Raw genomic sequence first — 18,634 nt, 5'->3', positions numbered from 1 at the left:
GATGACCTCCTGAGGTCCCTTCCAACCCTGATATTCTATGATTCATCTTGAAGAACGTCAGTTACTGCGCAGAGTGAGTAACCGCCTCTTCCCAAAGAAGTACCCAACTTTTTACCACAGTCACATTAGCTTGCATTATATTACCTATCCATCAGCCTTTGGAAAAGGAAAGCCTGATCATCATTAAAAAATGCAGGTTTATCTACAGCAGTGGTTTTCAGCCTGTGGGTCACGAACCCCTGGGTCCACAGACTATGTCTAAGACTTCCAAAGGGGTCTGCAACTGCATTCAAAAATTTTTAGGGGTTCGCAAATGGAAAAAGTTTGAAAACCACTGGTCTGAAGCATACTTGAATGAGAGCAGACAATAGTTACATTTCAGAGTGGTAGGAAAGGTTGCAACTTTGAAATAGTAATGAGAAATACTAGCTAAATCCGGTGAGGAAGGAATCCTGGCACTAACAGGTGGGGAGGTATGCATGGAAGGGCCCTACAATTCCTTCCCAGGTATAGTTGCATGCCCCCACATAGCTGGGTCTAACCATGTAGTCCCTAAGGATAAGTTGGATTCTTATTTAATGAGAGAAGGCACATAGTCACTTTCTCCCAGCTAATGCAGGACTCAGAAAATAGGCTCCCACTGATTGTTCCGGTCAGCAAATATAGTCTAAAAGAAGCAATCCTTAAGGAGAGGAAACCTGCAACACTGAAAAGGAATGGAACTAGGTAGATGAAATGGGTATTTAAGAAAATCGACACCATCCACTTGCAGCTTTCCAATATACACTTTACAATTGAAAACTTTACTAAAAATTTGGATAAATTATGCTTGCTTTTGTAAAGAGACTCTTAGTCCTTAGACTGAAATAGCCCAAACTTTCTGCAAAAGCCAGTTCTTTTATAGGGATTTTGAGGAAAGTTTGATGTATGTTCTCACATGCAAAGAATGGGTAGAAAGAAGCTTTCTCTTTGTTCTTATTTACTGGTTGGCTGACTTTATCTGTCCCTGTTTGATTGTTTACTGTCTCTTGACATTTTACTCCTCTTTAATCCTGTTATCTTCTTGGGAAGTGACCATATGGAGTAATGCCCAGCTCAGGGCTGGTAGAGAGCATAATTGTGCAATAAAGCTAAAGCTTAGAAGTTAAAAGAAATGCTGGTAGAAATTATGGCTAACACTAACAGGAACTTTTACACACTAAGTAGTTTTTCATCATGCATTAAAATAGTCATGTCAAAATACAAGTAAAATAAATCTGTCATAATGGAATAGGGGAAATTTAATTTTAAGGCAGTGAAACAGTAAAAGATCAACATGTGTGCAGTGTTCTTCTCTAACAACAAAGTTATGCAAAGTAGAGTTTGAGGAATGAATGTGTAGGTTTAGAATTACATAATCTATTATTTTCAAAAGTTATTTGTGCAGTCACTGAGCTATTTCAGAATTAAGAATCTGACTTGTTCAACTGTTGCAAATATTTATAGCGTCTTTTGGCAAAAGAATTTGCTTTAATTTGAGATGTCTTGAGTTTAATTCCTCAGTGTAGCTTTGGATATATAAGTGAAAGATCTTGTTCTAAAACTGCCTGCATTTCAAGAAAACATTAAGGCTGAAAACTCATTTGAAGCTTAAAGCCTCAGTTTAATATTAAATGTTAGAAACATGGACATGAAATATAATAGCACAGTAAATATTTACAAATATATAAACCATAACAATATGTGCACATTTTTCTTTATAGCTGATAGCACTGAGTTATATATCTTTTTCAATAAAGAATTATGTGTACAGTCAACATGGTTATTCTGTTGGATAAAGATAAATTGATCTCTAAATGAAAAATCGATGGTTCCTAGGTGCAAGTGATCGCAATCTAATTTCATTTTCTGCAAGCAAACAGAATGTAGTCCTGACCAGTAATATCTACATTTGGTGCTTAAGTCCAAATTTCCACAGGTGAAATCAATTATGAGCAAAATTCAATGAGAGGAAATACTTAAACATAAAAATGTGAATGATAATTAGAAATTAAAAATGTTTAATTAAATATCCAAAAGCCCCACAGTTCTTAAGTCCTGTGGTTAAAAAATAAATCCTGATTGAGATGGGATGTCAGGGCAGCAACAATAAATTTTAAAAAATTATATATATAACACATGGGAAAATGAGGATGCTGATAGCAGTGAGTACAAATCAGCAGTTAGAAATGCTTACAGTTAATAAGGGAAGCTGAAGATATCAGTGAAAAATCAGTGGCCAGTAGGATTAACGAGAATAAGAAGGAATTATTTACATAGATTGGGAACAAACAAAATCCTAGCAGTGGTATAAATCTGATACTAGACTCAATCCTGATGCAAAAAATGCAGAATTATTCAACAAATATTTCTTTTCTGAGCTCAGAAGAAGGAGGATGTGTTCATATCTTTTTGTGATAAGGAAATGCTTTCTGTTCTGTCAGTCATTAAGGACGATATTAAACTTAGATTGTAAGCTCTTTGAGGCAGGGGATTGTCTTTTTTATTCTGTATTTGTACAGTAAATGGCACAGGGGTGTCCTGGTCCATGATTGGGCTCTTATGCACTATGGTAATACAAACAATAAATAACAATAAAGTAACTGTTACAGTTAGACATTTTTAAATCCATAAGACTAGATAACTTACGCTGATAATTATTAAGAAAATTGGCTGAGGAGCTCTCTGAACAATTAAGGTTGATTTTTTTTAACAAATCTTGGAATAATCACAAAGTTCTGGAGGATTGAATAAAAGCCAGTGTTGTGCCAATATTTAACAGGGAAAGTGGGATGATCCAAGAAACTTTTAGTCTGGTTAGCCTGCCTTCGGTCCTGGGCAAAATCATGGAAAGACTGGTACGGCATGCTGTCAGTACAGAATTAAAAGATAGTAATATTAATACCACATTGATGAATACCAGTGGCAATCAACATGGGTTTATGGAAAGCACGCTCTTTGGGGACATAATATACTTATACTTCTGTAAGGCATTTGACATATATATATATATATTTTAAAAATGTATAAAACAATGAGCATGCACTACAATGATTTTGTATTATATTAAATAGATTTTAAATTTGTTAACTGATTACTCTCCATTTATAATTACTTTATGAGATCAGTCATCCAGTGATGATGTTTGTTGTGGGGTCCTAGAGGTATTTGTTCTTGCCCCAATGATATTTAATATTTTTATCAGTGATCTGGAAGAAAATATAAAATCAGTGCTGGTAAAATCTGTAGATAATACAAACATGGGTAGAGAGGTAAATATTGATGGGGGCCAAGTCATTATACAGACCAACCTGAATCAATTAGTAAGGGGCTTATTTGAACAACATGCATTTTAACAAAGCCAAATGTAAGTCCAGGAGCAAAGAATGTAGATCACACTTATGGGAATGCACCCTTGTAAACAGTGACTGTGAAAAGGACTTGGGTCACAGCAGATAACCAATTGAACATGCAGTGTGGTAACTATGACCCCTTTGATGTAGCAGAAAAAGGCATTATGTGATCCAGTGGTTGGAAGCTGAAGCTGAAAAATTCAGACTAGAAATAAGATATAATGAACCTTCTCATCAACTTACAGGGATGCTTCCCAAGGGGTACCCAGGATTATGAAGCACCCTATTAGCATCTGCCCTTAGTGTGAGGAAGCCTTCTCTGTGCCTGCTAGGGTTCAGCTCTCCATCTGCACCAGCGACTGGCAACATGAGCGTTCCCCTTTAGGCGACACAGGCCCTGCTGTCTCGCTACAAGTTAGCAGCAGGCACACTCCAACCCCCGAGCTGTCTGAGCATCAACCTGGAGTGTCCAGTCCCTGATCCACTGGACACTCTCAGATTTGCTGCTTCCAAAGAGACAGTATACCCCAGCTTACCTGTTCCACCTCAGATAACTGCTCTGCTTAACACAGAGCACTGTGGTTTGCTTAATACAGGTTTATTTAACGAAGCATAGAGATTCAAGTAATTGCAGGTAGAGGTATTGGAAACAAATGGTTATCTATAAAATAAAAGGCTGTCTCTGACCCTTTTATTCATGGGACAGCCACACTGTTAGCTTGCCTCCTGGGTGAAGGATAAAATCTTGTCCCCTGTCCACTTTTTTTATGCAGTTACAGGCTATTGTCTCTTAACCCAGGAGATCCCCTCTTCCAAGACTTACCTTGGGGTTCCTTTGTCTTTGTAAACCATCCAGTTAGTAAACATAGCCTGTCTCCATGGATGTCGATGTTTCAGTACACTGACTGAGTTAGCCATGAGGCTTGCCTTGACTCAGGTGACAAGCTTTACCTCAACAGGGTTGGAACCTAATATTTTACATCTTTCTTAAACTATTTCCCGTAGAAACATCTTGCAATAATTATGACAACCTGTGGGCTACTGGCTCTTGGTAGAGATCTCATATGCCACCCTTTTGTGAACTGCTATGAGGATATCAGACCCTAGTGATCTATGCAAAACCCTATGCACCCCTGAGCCTTTGCCTGTTATCACCTGGAAATCCCTGGGTCACACTTACGTAGGGATGTTATGGATTCTCCATCACTTGAAGTCTTTAAATCAGGATTGGATATTTTATTAAAAGATATGCTATAGCTCAAAAAAAAAGTTATGAGCTTACTTTAAAAATCACTGAGTGAGATTTTTTGCCTAGTGTAATGAAGGAACTTAGACTGGTTGATCATAATCCCTTCATATAAATTCATGCATTTTAAGGCTAGAAGTGCCACCAGCGAGGTAATAAGACTCCCCCAAATAGACCATGAGCCAAAATTGCCAACCCCATGCATTCAAAAATCATGAGTCAGGCTTCAGAAAATTGAGAGATTAGCTTTAAAAATAATGAGATTTAAGACAAATATTGTGGTATTCTAATTTGGTTTTTGGTGTTTGAGCCTTTAGGTTGTACTCAGGTCATATTTTCAACCTTTTCCTCCACAGTCACAAGTTCTAGGAAATTACTTTTCTTTTTAATGAAAGCTAAGTTTTTCACTTACTCACTTGACTCCAGGGTTGTGGCTTTAAATAAAACACCAACCATAATGAGACTTGTGATTAAGCTGTTCTTTCCATATCTATCTTAATTGACTTCTTTGAGAGCAACTACTATGACTCAGTATAGGGCCAACCAAGCGTTCTGCATTCAGTAAAAAATGACAATAATTCAGTAGTCCTATGTTTTAAAGATACTCAAAACCAAAAAAGTAATTTAAAATGGATTCTTCTGAGTGATTTGTTTATTGGAAAATATAGGTTTCTTCAGGCTCATCTGTTTTGTTCCTGCCAGTCCTCTATACTTAATGATTTTTTTCTGAATTTAGAGCTCTCTTTGACTACGACAAGACTAAAGACAGTGGCCTTCCCAGTCAGGGACTGAACTTCAGATTTGGCGACATCCTCCATGTCATCAATGCCTCTGATGATGAGTGGTGGCAGGCACGGCAGGTGACACCAGATGGAGAAAGTGATGAAACTGGAGTGATTCCGAGCAAACGGAGGTATATTTCATGGTATTTGTTTAGTCTGAAATCTTTGCCATTGAAATAGTGGTTCTATTCATGCACAAATTAAGTAATGTGTCTTCTCAATTTAATTATCCCTCATCTGCTCCTCCAAAGTGTTTTTGTGAGAAACTGGAAGAGTATGCCAGTCAGCACTACACTAGATTATTACATATTAGTAAGAGGCATTTGCAGCCTCCGGGTTAGAGCACATGGCTGAAGACAGGAGACCTGGGTTCCATTCCCAACTCTCACTTTGTGAATGTCACTTAACCTCTTGTGCCTCTGTTAAAAGTGGGTTTAATCATGTTTCATTTCCCTTAACTGCTTTGACATCTACAAATTAAGAAGTAGAAAGTAATACTGTTTCTTATGGAGTTGTTGGTCATGACTCCAGAGTTAGTCGAGTCAGAAGTTTTCAATTTAACAGGAGCTTTAAAACTTTATTTTGTGAAAATTTCAATAAAATGACAAAAAATGAAACATAGTAAACTTTGTGTACTATTTTAATTTTTCATTGTGGTTTGATGAAAATGGGATGATACAGAAAAAATAGTAATTCTAAATTGACCCTTTTTCAGAGTTTTTCACAGGATTTGTTTTTGGAGGGGTTGGGGAGGAGGAGAAGATATCCTTTGCAAGAAATCTATCACTCTGATATCTATGCATCGCTCAACATGTTGCGCCTTGTGTGCTGAATAATACAATATAATTTATATTGAAGGTGTTTATCTGTGACATGAGTTTTAACTTTTTCTCAATAACTGAAAAGAAATCAAGCTGCACCTGCTAAATTTAGCAGTGATGATGTAACGTATCCACTTCGAGAGGGAAAGAGATGTCTGGAGAAAAGTTCATTGAGCTGGGAAACAGGCGCCCATGAGTTCAAAATCTCTGACAGTGTTTTTTTCCCCATGCACCTCATCGGTCTTATTATTTCCAAGATCCTTAACCCAAATCCTAGAAAGCCATTGTGTCATCCCATTGAGAGAGGTTACATAGAGTTGCTGTACGCACAGTCAAGATTAGAAGCCAAGGGTGGAAATCCTGTCCATATTGAAATCCGTGACAACATTCCCATTGGCCCCCATATGGCCAGGATTCCATGAGAGGCTTCTAATATGGTAGACTCAAATCTTCTCTCTTAGGCCAAACTCCTTTTCAGATCATCCTATTTCTGACCACTAACCTACTATCTTCTCCCAGAGCTAAGGCTAGAAACCAGGGTTCTTTAGTATGCTATACTGTCTCCCAAGCAGTTGTGTTACCCAGCTGGAAGCTGTGTATCACGCCTTCTCTCCTCTGATGGCTGAACTAAATACAGACTAGCAATTACTCCTGTAGCTCAAATGCTAGAGACCTGAAGTGGGGATGTCAGGGTCCACAGAGCAGAGCTTGCTGATGACTCAAGTGCAGGGTATTGTGGTTGCAGATGACATTGATTTTCAAGTTTTCTATTTTAAAACAACTGGTTTATTTAATTCACACTGTAAGAAAACATCCTGTAGCACACATTTGTAATTAAAGAATTATAATCTGTAAATAATGGCCTTCCACACCAAAATACAGGTGCAAAATACATTTGACATTTGTATGACTAAAAAGAATATCCAAAGTTGTTGTTATCAATGCTAATGTAGATTTTGGAAGAGGTGTTAAATCTCAGCCTTCAGGGTTTAAGACAATATTTAACTAACGGGATTAGAAGATCTAATACAGACTTCAGATTATCTCACATTTGCGTAAAGTAAGGTTTCTTGCACCCCTCTGGTGCTGGGTACTGTTAGAGGCAGGATAGTGGACAGATGAACCATGGTTCTGATCCAGTATGGCAAAACCTATATTGCTGTGTAGGTGTTTCACAGTCCAGTCATTTGTCATTCCTGATCTTGGTATCTACCTATTACAATATATAACTTCTGTGTATGAACTGTCATTTTTACTGTATTAGAAATTTGCGCCTTAGTCCTGCTGTTGAATTCATGTTGGTTCCATTGTAAGATTGGGTCTTTATTCTGTTTCACAGAGATTTATAACAAATTTATCAGTCTGTTATGGAAGTGTGATCTTACATGGTCTTACTGAAAGAAAAGAAAGAAAAAAGAAGCCAGCCCAAATTGTGGGGCAGGGAAAATAAGCCACATCCCATTTGGAATCACTATACCTGTCAACCACTGGCAACTTTTCCTTGATGGAAGACAAGCAATGGCAAAGAGTGGGATTGGCCAGCAGGCACCGTAGGAGGCCTGTAAAATGCAGTATGGGGCAGAAGCAGGCCTCTTCCTGCTCCATCCTACCCTTGCTACCCCGTTTGCTAATAATTTGAACAGCTACAGGCAGTGTGGATTTGATTTAAATCGCTAGTCAGGAAGACACGATTTAATCATGCATTTGTACATAAAAGCGCATTCTTGTTGGTTGTTATAACTTTAATACATATTCTTCACAACTCAGGGATAGATGTAGGTTTCATTTTTAGAAGGTACACACAATACATTTTTAAAGTGATTTATTTTGAAAACTTTTCAGATTAGTTTTACAGCTATATCACAAAATGAATGATTGGTTATTTCATTTACCAAAGGTAATTGAAGCAGATATTTATGAAGTCATTGGGAGGTGAACTATCTCCAATTCAACAGGTTAATCATTAATGTTTGGAGGATTTTCTTGCCATGCTTTTTTAGGAGGAGAACATCACCAGACAGACATTTAAATTGTTTTATTTAACTAAAACAACAACGTTATGTATTCTGGATTTTTTTTTCTTCAACAGTAAACACATAATATTTTAACGAAACAAGTGTATGAATTTTTGAATTTAGTTAAACATTCCAGTTCTTTAAAATCAGGTTTGTTTTTGTTCAAATTGTTTTTAATTAAAATAGTTAAATATTAAAAAAAAAATTAAATCTACTATGTCAGCCAGGTCAACATGAGAAATTTAAAATACTGACTTCTGCAGTTAACTCAGTCGCCTTCATCTTCATTTTCCTGTTTGTTCATAATCTGGAAAAGAAAAACAAGCTTTCCTGCTTTTTCAGGTCCCAAACGATTTCTCAATTTGGAATGAATTAGTCCAAAGGAAGAAAATATTCTTTCTACACCGGCAGAAGAAGCTACTGCTGTTCAAAGTGAGATTATCACTTCAACGGTCTCTGAATCCAAGTACTTAAGTTTTCACCAGTTCACTGATGTGACTGTCTTTAAAACATCATCAGCAAACATATATTTCTTGAATGGTTCACCCTTAGCTCTGAAGTTTATTATAGTTGGCATTATGGAGGGCTGATTGCTGGATGTCCATGTCATAGCCAACTCCTCTTCTTCAGCATTTAAAGTTTGACCCTGGTACCAAGTATTGAGAATATTTGCAAGAAAATGAGCTGGAGATAGTGCTTGTCCCATTCGTTTTTTTAATGCTTGTAGTTTAATTCTGTCATTGCAGATTTCTCTTTTTAAGATCTCACTCGGTTCCTTCCAAATTTCAACGGCATCAGCAATAAAACAGCTATTTCCCTGCATTTGTTCAAGGCTACAGAAATAGGCTTCAGGGTACTCGGCATGTGTTCAACGTTTCTCTTAAGCCCAATGTTGAGAACTTTGGCTGTGACAGTGCCATCTATTTTTTCACGATTTTGTTCACAAACTATCATCAGATTAGGCCAGTTCTTGATACAGTTTTCAGAACAGTCCACTACTGAGTTCCATCGCACGTCTTGTGGGAGCATTAGCTTGGTTCCTCCCACTTTTTTCAGAGCAGCTGCTGCAAAGTGGTTGTTATGGAAGTATTTTTGCAATTTCAACAACATTAGTCTTTTTATTTCTGGAACACTGAAGTCTTTGGCTAGGAGGTGCATCAAATGAGCACTGCAACCGTATGTTGTTAGCTTGGGACTCTCTTCTAAAAAAAATTCTTCTCATCTAGGATACATTTGCGGCATTGTCTGTGACCAAGCTGCGTACTAGACATTTGAATTTTTTTTCCACAGTTTGTTATAGCTTTTACTGCAACTTCTTTAGAAGTATTTTGCTGTGTGAGCATTTCTTGGTGTATCAATTGTTTCTGTAAGGAAGACATTCCCTTCTTCTGTGGTCACACAAGCACATACAACAGGATCATTGTGGACATTGCTCCACCCATTGAGACTCAGGTTAACAATTTCACCCTCTAGACCTTTTGCACACTGCTCAATTTCTCTTTCATACACTTTGTCCAGCAATTTGCCTGCAACATGTGGACTGTATCCTGGTCTTAATGACTGAACCATGTTAATGAAGTGTGGGTTCTCAATCATATGGAAAGGAGAGTTTGTTGCATAAACAAACCGGGCAATTTTTTCATCAATTACCTCTCTTTTTGTAATCTGCTAGTTCTTATCACAAACTTATCTATGGTTGTTTCTGGATGATGGAGATTTTTTTTCTTTTTGCTAGGTGATACACTGTGGCTACATGACATATATGGTGTGACTGAAAAACTATCATTGGCAGATAACTCTGAAACTATAGAAAATGATGGTGATCTTGAAGGTGGATGGTCTTTGGAATCCTGAAGGGATTGAGGATGGAGTCTCCTAAACAAAATAAGTCAATGCAGTTATTTAATTATTATTACCATACTGCTCATTTAGTATTACTCATTGCATTCACTGATACTCAGTACTACTTTAAAGGTGAAACTGTAAAAGGAAGTTCTGCCTATTTCAGCTATTTATTTTTTATCACAACTGCATCTAAAATGACAGTACCATAGAGTAACAACTACATTTTTTTTGCTCAAACATGAGAATTCAAGAATAGTCCAGAAGGAAGACAGACAGTCCTTAAGAAAGATCTATGAAATAAAAAAGTTTACCAACCTGAAGATCCTGCATGTTCAGACATGCTCCTTTCATCATCTTCAACGCAGCTTCCTCCTGAGAAGGAACACGTCTCATGATGTTGTTTCATTCGGGCAACTGGGCCTTGCATTTCTTTGTTGCACTGTTTGCATTTTGCACACATGCCTGTCTTACCCACAGATAGAGGAACTTCATTAAAATATTCCCAAACTGGGTCTCTTTAACAGCCTGCTGCTATTATAGATTTTCCCTTCTAGTGAGAGAATGGTATGGTAGATTTCAAATCAATGAAGGCTAGCTACACTCAGAAAGACTTCAAGACTTCTAGAATATGCTGCTCAAACAGTTTCACTTTTGTTTCTACTGCCTGTCCCTCTCTTCTCACATTTATCTCCAGGCTTCTTCTCCTTGTCCAGATCTATTCCGCCCCCAACAATCTTCATTGAACTTTTTGAAACTTGTCACTTTTAGAGAGAGGTGAGGGATTGACTCTTTGTACACAAATTTGCAGAGGGACAATAGGGTTGAGGTCTGTTATTTCTCACCTCTATATATTATTTATTTTAAAACATTTTTGCTGTTAACGAGCATGTTATCTCTGGAGACACAAATCCACAGTTTGAGAACTGCAAAACTAAGCATCTCTGATGGTATCTTCTAGACTGAGCACTGAGTCCTATTGGGTAGATTAACCTAAATAATCTATACAGAAGCCCCTAGAACCCCATAAAATTGGGTCCCTAATCCATGAACTATTGGAACTCGCTTACAAAACTTTTCTTAAACATTACATGAATATAGTGTCTCATACTATAGAATTAGAATTTATAATCCCTGTTCCATGATGAGATATCTTTGAGCAATAATGTATCTTAATTAAAACTATCTTTAGATAGGTTTTTTTCCTCAAAAAGCATTTTATTAAACAAATCCGATTTAAAAAAAAAATCTGGTTTTTTTTTTTAAATCATTGATTTTTATCCACCCTGGCTACAGGCCTGAGTTAGTCCTGGGAAGTGACAGGATGCTCTAGATTTGGGCATCAAAAGTGAAGGAAGGAAAGTGACAGCTCAGCATAGCTGTTGCTTACCTTCATTTAGCTCTGTTGCCTAGACAGAGTGCCTTAAGGAGTTTCTTTGGTTTAAACTAAAGAATAATAAGAAAGTTGTGGCCTCATAGCCAAAAGATTCTAATTTGTCTCTGTCCTTATTGGATCTCTGCAATTCAGAATCTACAGTTTATTGTTTGAGAATTAAAATCAATTTTTCTCATATTGGCCTGTGCAGACTGAATATGTGTATTTGTGCACACCTCATACCATCATGCTGCAAGCACATCTTCAACAGATTATTAGAATATGAAAGCTGTAGTATTTTATAGCATTAGGATTGGCGGTATAAGGATCATGTTGAGAGAGTAACATTTTTTTCCTTTTGCATTTTTCTTTTAGGGTTGAGAAGAAAGAGCGAGCCCGCTTAAAGACAGTGAAATTTAATTCCAAAATGAGAGGAGATAAAGGGGTGAGTTTATGAAATGTTAATTACTTTTTTCATTAACATGGGTGGTAACATGTTTGAGTGACTTATGTATGTGAATTTAACTTTCCTTATTTAATGATAACAGTTAAAAACTAAAACATCTGTCAGACAAAACCAGTTTATTCTAAAAATTATTATTTAACAAATGGTAATTTTTAGGGCTGTCAAGCGATTAAAAAAATGTTATCGTGATTAATCACACAATTAAAAAACTTAATCGTGGGATTAATTGCATTGTTAAACAATAATAGAATACCATTTATTTAAATATTCTTGGATATTTTTTCCATTTTCAAATATATTGATTTCAATTATAACACAGAATACAAAGTGTAATCAAAAATAAATATAAAGTGAGCACTGTACCAGTATTTGCACTGTAAAAAAACAAAAGAAATAATATTTTTTAATTCACCTAATACAAGTACTGTAATGCAATCTCTTTATCATGAAAGTTGAACTTACAAATGTAGAATTATGTACAAAAAAACCTGCATTCAAAAATAAAACAATGTAAAATTTTAGAGCCTGCAAGTCCACTCAGTTGTACTTCTTATTCAGCCAATCCCTCAGACGAACAAGTTTGTTTACAATTGCAGGAGATAATGCTGCCCGCTTCTTGTTTACAGTGTCACCTGAAAGTGAGGACTGGATTCTCATGGCACTGTTCTAGCCGGTGTCGCAAGATATTTACGTGCCAGATGCACTAAAGATTCACATGTTCCTTCGTGCTTCAACCACCATTCCAGAAGATATGCGTCCATGCTGATGACAAGTTCTACTTGATAACAAACCAAAGCAGTGCGGACCGACGCATGTTCATTTTCATTATCTGAGTCAGATGCCACTAGAGGAAGGTTGATTTTCTTTTTTGGTGGTTCGGGTTGTGTAGTTTCCACATTGGAGTGTTGCTCTTTTAAGACTTCTGAAAGCAAGCTCCATACCTAGTCCCGCTCAGATTTTGAAAGACATTTCAGATTCTTAAACCTTGGGTCGAGTGCTGTAGCTATCTTTAGAAATCTCACATTGGTACCTTCTTTGCATTTCGTCATATCTCCAGTGAAAGTATTCTTAAAATGAACAACATGTGCTGGGTTATCATCCGAGATGTCTGTAACAGGAAATATATGGCAGAATGCAGGTAAAACAGAGCAGGGGACACACAATTCTGCCCCAAGGAGTTCAGTCAGAAATGTAATTAACGGTTATTTTTTTAATGAGCGTCATCAGCGTGGAAGCATGTCCTCTGGAATGGTGGCTGAAGCATGAAGCGGCATACAAATGTTTAGCATATCTGGCACGTAAATACCTTGCTACAAAAGTGCCACGCCAAATGCCTGTTCTCACTTTCGGGTGACGTAAATAAGAAGAGGGCAGCATTATCTCCTGTAAATGTAAACAAACTTATTTGTCTTAGCGATTGGCTGAACAAGAAGTAGGAGTGAGTGGACTTGTAGGCTGTGAAGTTTTACATAAATCTACCTTTGTAAGTTGCACTTTCATGACAAAAAGATTGCACTACAGTACTTGTATGAGGTGAATTAAAAAATACTATTTCTTTTATCATCTTTACAATGCAAATATTTGTAAGCAAAAATAATATACACTTTGATTTCAATTAAAACACAGAATACAATATATATGAAAATGTAGAAAAACATCCAAAATATGCGATTAATCACGATTAATTTTTTTTAATCGCAATTACTTTTTTTGAGTTAGGAGTGAATGTTTTTGCTAATAATATAATATACAGAGACAGTCATAAATAGAAATGGTCCTATATGGTGATAAATTAATGCCAAAAAACAATTTGTGTAGTATTTGAAAGTTATGGGTCATTAATGTGGACCAGAGCCTTAATGGTCTCTTTTGGGGGAGAGAGTGACTTTGCTCCTTCATTTTAAAAAATGGCTACCCTATACAGTATTTTTTTTAATAATGAAGAAGTCTAAACATTTTTTGTCAGTAGGTCTGTCTGAGGATAATAAACCTACATTTTGAGTCACTTAGGGACTATGTGAGAGAGATTCTCACTGTCAGTTAAATGTTAACCTAGAGTTTTTGTTATTGGTTCATCAGAAACTGAAGGGTAGTTTATGCATGTCAAAGACTGTTGTTTTAGAGGAACAAATGGTAAAAATTCACCCTGAGGTAATATTTAGGAAACTAATGTTTCACCAAATTATTACAAATGCTCAGAAAACAGAATTATAATGCATAATAGTCTCAGGAAGAATCTGTTACTACTATTTTTAAAATAGCCTAACCATTTTTCAAATTTTAGAATATAATTATATTCTGCAATGATTTTGATAATTTTGAGCTCTGAGTGAATCATAGAATCGTAAAACTGGAAGGAACTACAAGAGGTCGTGTAGTCCAGTCCCCTGCACTCATGGCAGGACTAAGCATTATCTGGACCATCCCTGACAGGTGTTTGTCTAACCTGCACTTAAAAACCTCCAATGATGGAGATTCCACAACCTCCCTAGACAATTTATTCCAATGCTTAACCACCCTGACAGGAAGTTTTTCCTAACGTCCAACCTAAACTGCCCTTGCTGCAATTTAAACCCATTGCTTCTTGTCCTATCCTCAGAGGTTAAGAACAACAATTTTTCCTCCCTCCTCCTTGTAAAAACCTTTTATGTACTTGAAAACTGTTATCATGGCCCCTCTCAGTCTCCTCTTCTTGAGACTAAACAAACCCTACTTTTTCAGTCTTCCCTCACTGATCATGTTTTCTAGACCTTTAATCATTTTTGTTGTTCTTCTCTGGACTTTCTCCAACTTGTCCACATCTTCCCTAAATACTCCAGTTTTACAGTCAAATCAAACCCAGTAAAATAGGGATTGTAACAGATGTTTCCAGATCTTCTACAACTACTGATATGCTAATAAGCATAGCTAAAATACATTTTCAGTTTAAGGACTTATCTAAATTACTAATCTGTTGACATTTTAGCCAAAATATGCTTCATAATTTTTGGAAATAAATACACTAGTTTAAATAAATACACTACAATCATTTTAAAAGTGGAGAGAGCTAATGCAGTAATATCCAGAGTAGGCTACTGCTATAGATCCCAAAGATTTCTTTTTAATTGTGTTTACTTAGTAAATTAGATATAATCATTTCCTTTATATGGTTACTATAAATACACAGAATCAAATTGAAGGGACAAGGTAATAAGAATATGAATATATAGTCCTGATAAAGTAAGACTTATCTTTTGTTGAACCAACTTCTGCTTTCTTTTATTACATGGTTCCTGTCAGCAGATGCAATGTGCCTTTCATGGGTATTTGTAAGATAGCTTGGTGTACCGTTAGGCATATCTTCAACTGAGCAACCTCAAAAGAATTTTGTTTAATCAGCGCTTTCAAAAGAGCAGTTTAAACAGTGCCTGTTCGGGTACCTGCTTACTAGATAATGCATGCTATGCCCATGTTACATATTGAAAGTTTTAATTAGTTGTATTAATAGTAAAATGCACCTGAATGTGTATCTACATTTTTACACATAATCTGTTTTAGATGGAAACAAATACCTTTAGTGACTTTCGGACGGCCAAATCTAATACTGCCTTGAGACTTACTCGGGTCATTGTTTATATTTTTTCAGTTTGTACATGCAAAATTACATATTGGAATATTATATCATGCCAACTGAGGGTGCAGTAATTTTTATATATTTTGAATTTACTATTTAATTTTATAGCATTTAACATTTTACCATTGAGCAGGTTACTTTTTTTACAGTGATAAAGTTATACATTAATCTTCAGGTTTTTCACGTTACTTGTAACTGACATCCTCAACCTGTGATAGTCGCAAAAGGAACATTCTTAGACATTTAAATATTTGTTGTGATTGTTTTTAATTAAATTAGAATAATTTTGCAAAACATTACCATACAGCATATTCCTTGAGAAGATAATCGCATGTTTTTGTAACTTGTCTACCATAAAATTGTAAACAGTTAACTGAATTAACTATGTATTTAAATCATAGTCTTGTATGTTGACTGTAACAGAGTTTGTACACAGTCACTGTGTACTAACACAGCACCAAAAATATGCATGAAATACTGAGTGGAAAAACAAACTACGCTTGCCATTGATAGAGAACTGCATTTCTTTCTCTATAATAACATTTCCTGTTCCAAGCACTCATTAATCTTAAGCTGTTCATAGTCTTTTGCTTCAGCTGCAAATTTTAATATTTCAGTTTCTCTTTAAAATACCCTTAGTATCTCACTGTAAGGTCTGGGCTACACTATTCGCATAGCTGAAGTCGAAGTAGCTGAAGTCCTCACGGCGGCGAGTCAACCACGGCAGCTCCCCCGTCAACTCCGCTTACTCCTCCTGCCGAGGTGGAGTATAGGCGTCAATTCGGAGATCGATTTATCGCGTCTAGACAAGACGCAATAAATCAATCCCCAATATATCGATCGCTACCCGCCGATGTGGCGGATAGTGAGGACTTAGCCTAATTGTCATGTGGGTATTTTCCCCCAATGTAACTGCATGAAGGATATCTACCTGCAGTATTTTACATATGTATTATATTATACTTCTTTGACATTTTCAAATATCATGTATCAAGAATCCTTACTTAAAGGATTTTATGTAATGATAAAGTAAATATTGCAGCCCTAAATATAATATTGAGAGAAAACATTAAAATGCCAGTTCATTTATTCTAAGGAAAACTGAGAAACTGGAGCATGCATGATTATCATTTTTCTTCTCTATTCTTTTAATATACACATTTATCTCATTTTGCTTGTGCTGCTTCTGTTTTTAACAAATTCTTTTTTGTGTAATCTATCCATCATTTGCATTGGGTTTATGAAATATTTATAAAATTAATGTGTCTACAATTAATAAGCAATTCTCTCTAGCCTTTATAATCATATCTTTTTTAAAAAATCATCTTTTGGCTAATGTTTTATTTAAAATCAGTACATTATTACTATTTATTTTGCAATGAAACTGACTCTGACCATTACACATGCAGTATATGAAATTATTGTTAAATGGTTTTAAATCAATAAAATTTACTATAGAGGAAGTCAAATCAAAGATTAGTTTTATCAAATATTTTTAAAAGGTATCTAAACAAAAATGAGTATTCTGCCAGAAGTGCATTAAAAGCACCACTGCGTTGTTCTAATTGTCAAAGATAGCTAAATCTTTCTGCCTTATTTGACTTGCACCAAAATTTTGTCAGAGCTTTCCATAACGTTCTTCTTTTGAAGTTGAGACATTTTGTCTGACTTATGCTCCATGGTGGCCTTTGCCCTTGTGCTGTAGTTGCATTTGTTACGTGAAACCTCCAATTATGGAAATCCATGTTACATGCTTGGTGTACGTGGTTGTGAGATCTAGGGTTAATTTCAATTTTAAGAATGATTGATAGACCTCTGTGCTGAAGTAGCAATGACTTGCTGCCATCAGCTTTGGTCCTCCTGAGCTTCAGTACCTTAGCCCAGAATCCTGCCCATACCACCTGTAGTTCATGCAAACGTACGATTGGTTAGGTGCCAGTTCTCGTGCCCATATGTCTGGATGATACTTCTCACAGCTGAATACCAGTTTTGGTAGTCACTGATGCCAACCAGTTAAGAGGTTTTATGAACTTACTAATTAATATTTTCAGTGCTGTTTTTTCCAGAACTCTCCCTTCTCTGGCAGGCCTTAGTGTGCTCCACTGGTACCATATGCCTTTTTTGCACCTGGTAATATTTGAACAACAAAATACATTATTTTAACAGTGGCAGTGATGACATCAGTTCATCCTCTAGCATCTGTTATTGCTAAACAAGTCTGTGTTAAAGCAGATGGCCGGAAAGGCTGTGAACATTGTAGTAGAGTGCAAACTACATGATACACTGCAGGCATTCACTGAATAAATGCCAAGCTTATCATTGTGCTGGTTGTGCACTAGCCCTGAAAAAAGAGCACAGCAAGTCAAAGAAGCACAGCGCTGCCTGACCCCCTAATTGCTGCTATATCTCCTTCCACATGGAGTAATGGTAGGGAAGAAAAAAGCACTTTGTACATGTTTCTTCCAATAAGACTTACCTTCATCTGGATCACATTGTGATTAAGGGAGGGTAAGGTCAAACTGGATAAAATATGATGGACAAACATATTGCAGTTATGCTATAGATTCTAGAAATAACTATTAATAGAATCCTTATAGCAAGAACTGAAAATCAGTACTTTCTTTTGAAGAATTTACTTTGAAAAATGGCTCTATAGAAATGGCATTGTGTTGCTCCATGCTTCTGGCACAGTGTCCATATCACATGTTTTTAATTGAGAAATAAACTCTGCAAACTCAGCCACTCCTTTCACATCATCACCAGTAACAGAAGTTCTGCAGGCCAGATGAAGCACACTGACTGATTATTAAACAGGTCACTTAATGATACAGGGAGCAGTTGTGCACAGTAAGAAGGTTCCATTTTAATATAGCCACTTTCCAGAATAGAACTACGCTGTAAGGATGGGAGGTTTTCATCATATTTTCAGCAGTGGACATCACCAATTTTAGTTAAATCTATGTTGCCATCTTCCACATACAGTGTACATAAAGGTGTATATTCATCTCATTTGTAAAGTAGCCTAGGATTGTAATAATAGCTTGAGCTCAAATGGAAAAAAATTGTGATTAAAAAAAATCCTCACTAAATCAGGATAAAGCAT

General features: G+C 36.3%; 1 protein-coding gene across 35 annotated transcripts in view; it reads left to right on the top strand.

Annotated features, from left to right (window-relative positions):
- The window catches only part of DLG1 (discs large MAGUK scaffold protein 1), a 428,647-nt gene that overhangs the window by 356,016 nt on the left and 53,997 nt on the right, over positions 1-18,634 (top strand). For all 35 annotated transcript variants that reach the window (XM_043523144.1, XM_037909596.2, XM_037909589.2 and 32 more), the window contains 2 exons: positions 5,354-5,530; positions 11,828-11,897. In XM_043523144.1, the coding sequence (XP_043379079.1) occupies positions 5,354-5,530; positions 11,828-11,897 (247 nt within the window). The remainder of the gene's footprint in view (positions 1-5,353; positions 5,531-11,827; positions 11,898-18,634) is intronic.

Source organism: Chelonia mydas, chromosome 9, assembly GCF_015237465.2.
Source record: "Chelonia mydas isolate rCheMyd1 chromosome 9, rCheMyd1.pri.v2, whole genome shotgun sequence".
Classification (NCBI taxonomy): Eukaryota; Metazoa; Chordata; order Testudines; family Cheloniidae; genus Chelonia; species Chelonia mydas.
This window is presented reverse-complemented; position numbering and strand designations above follow the sequence as displayed.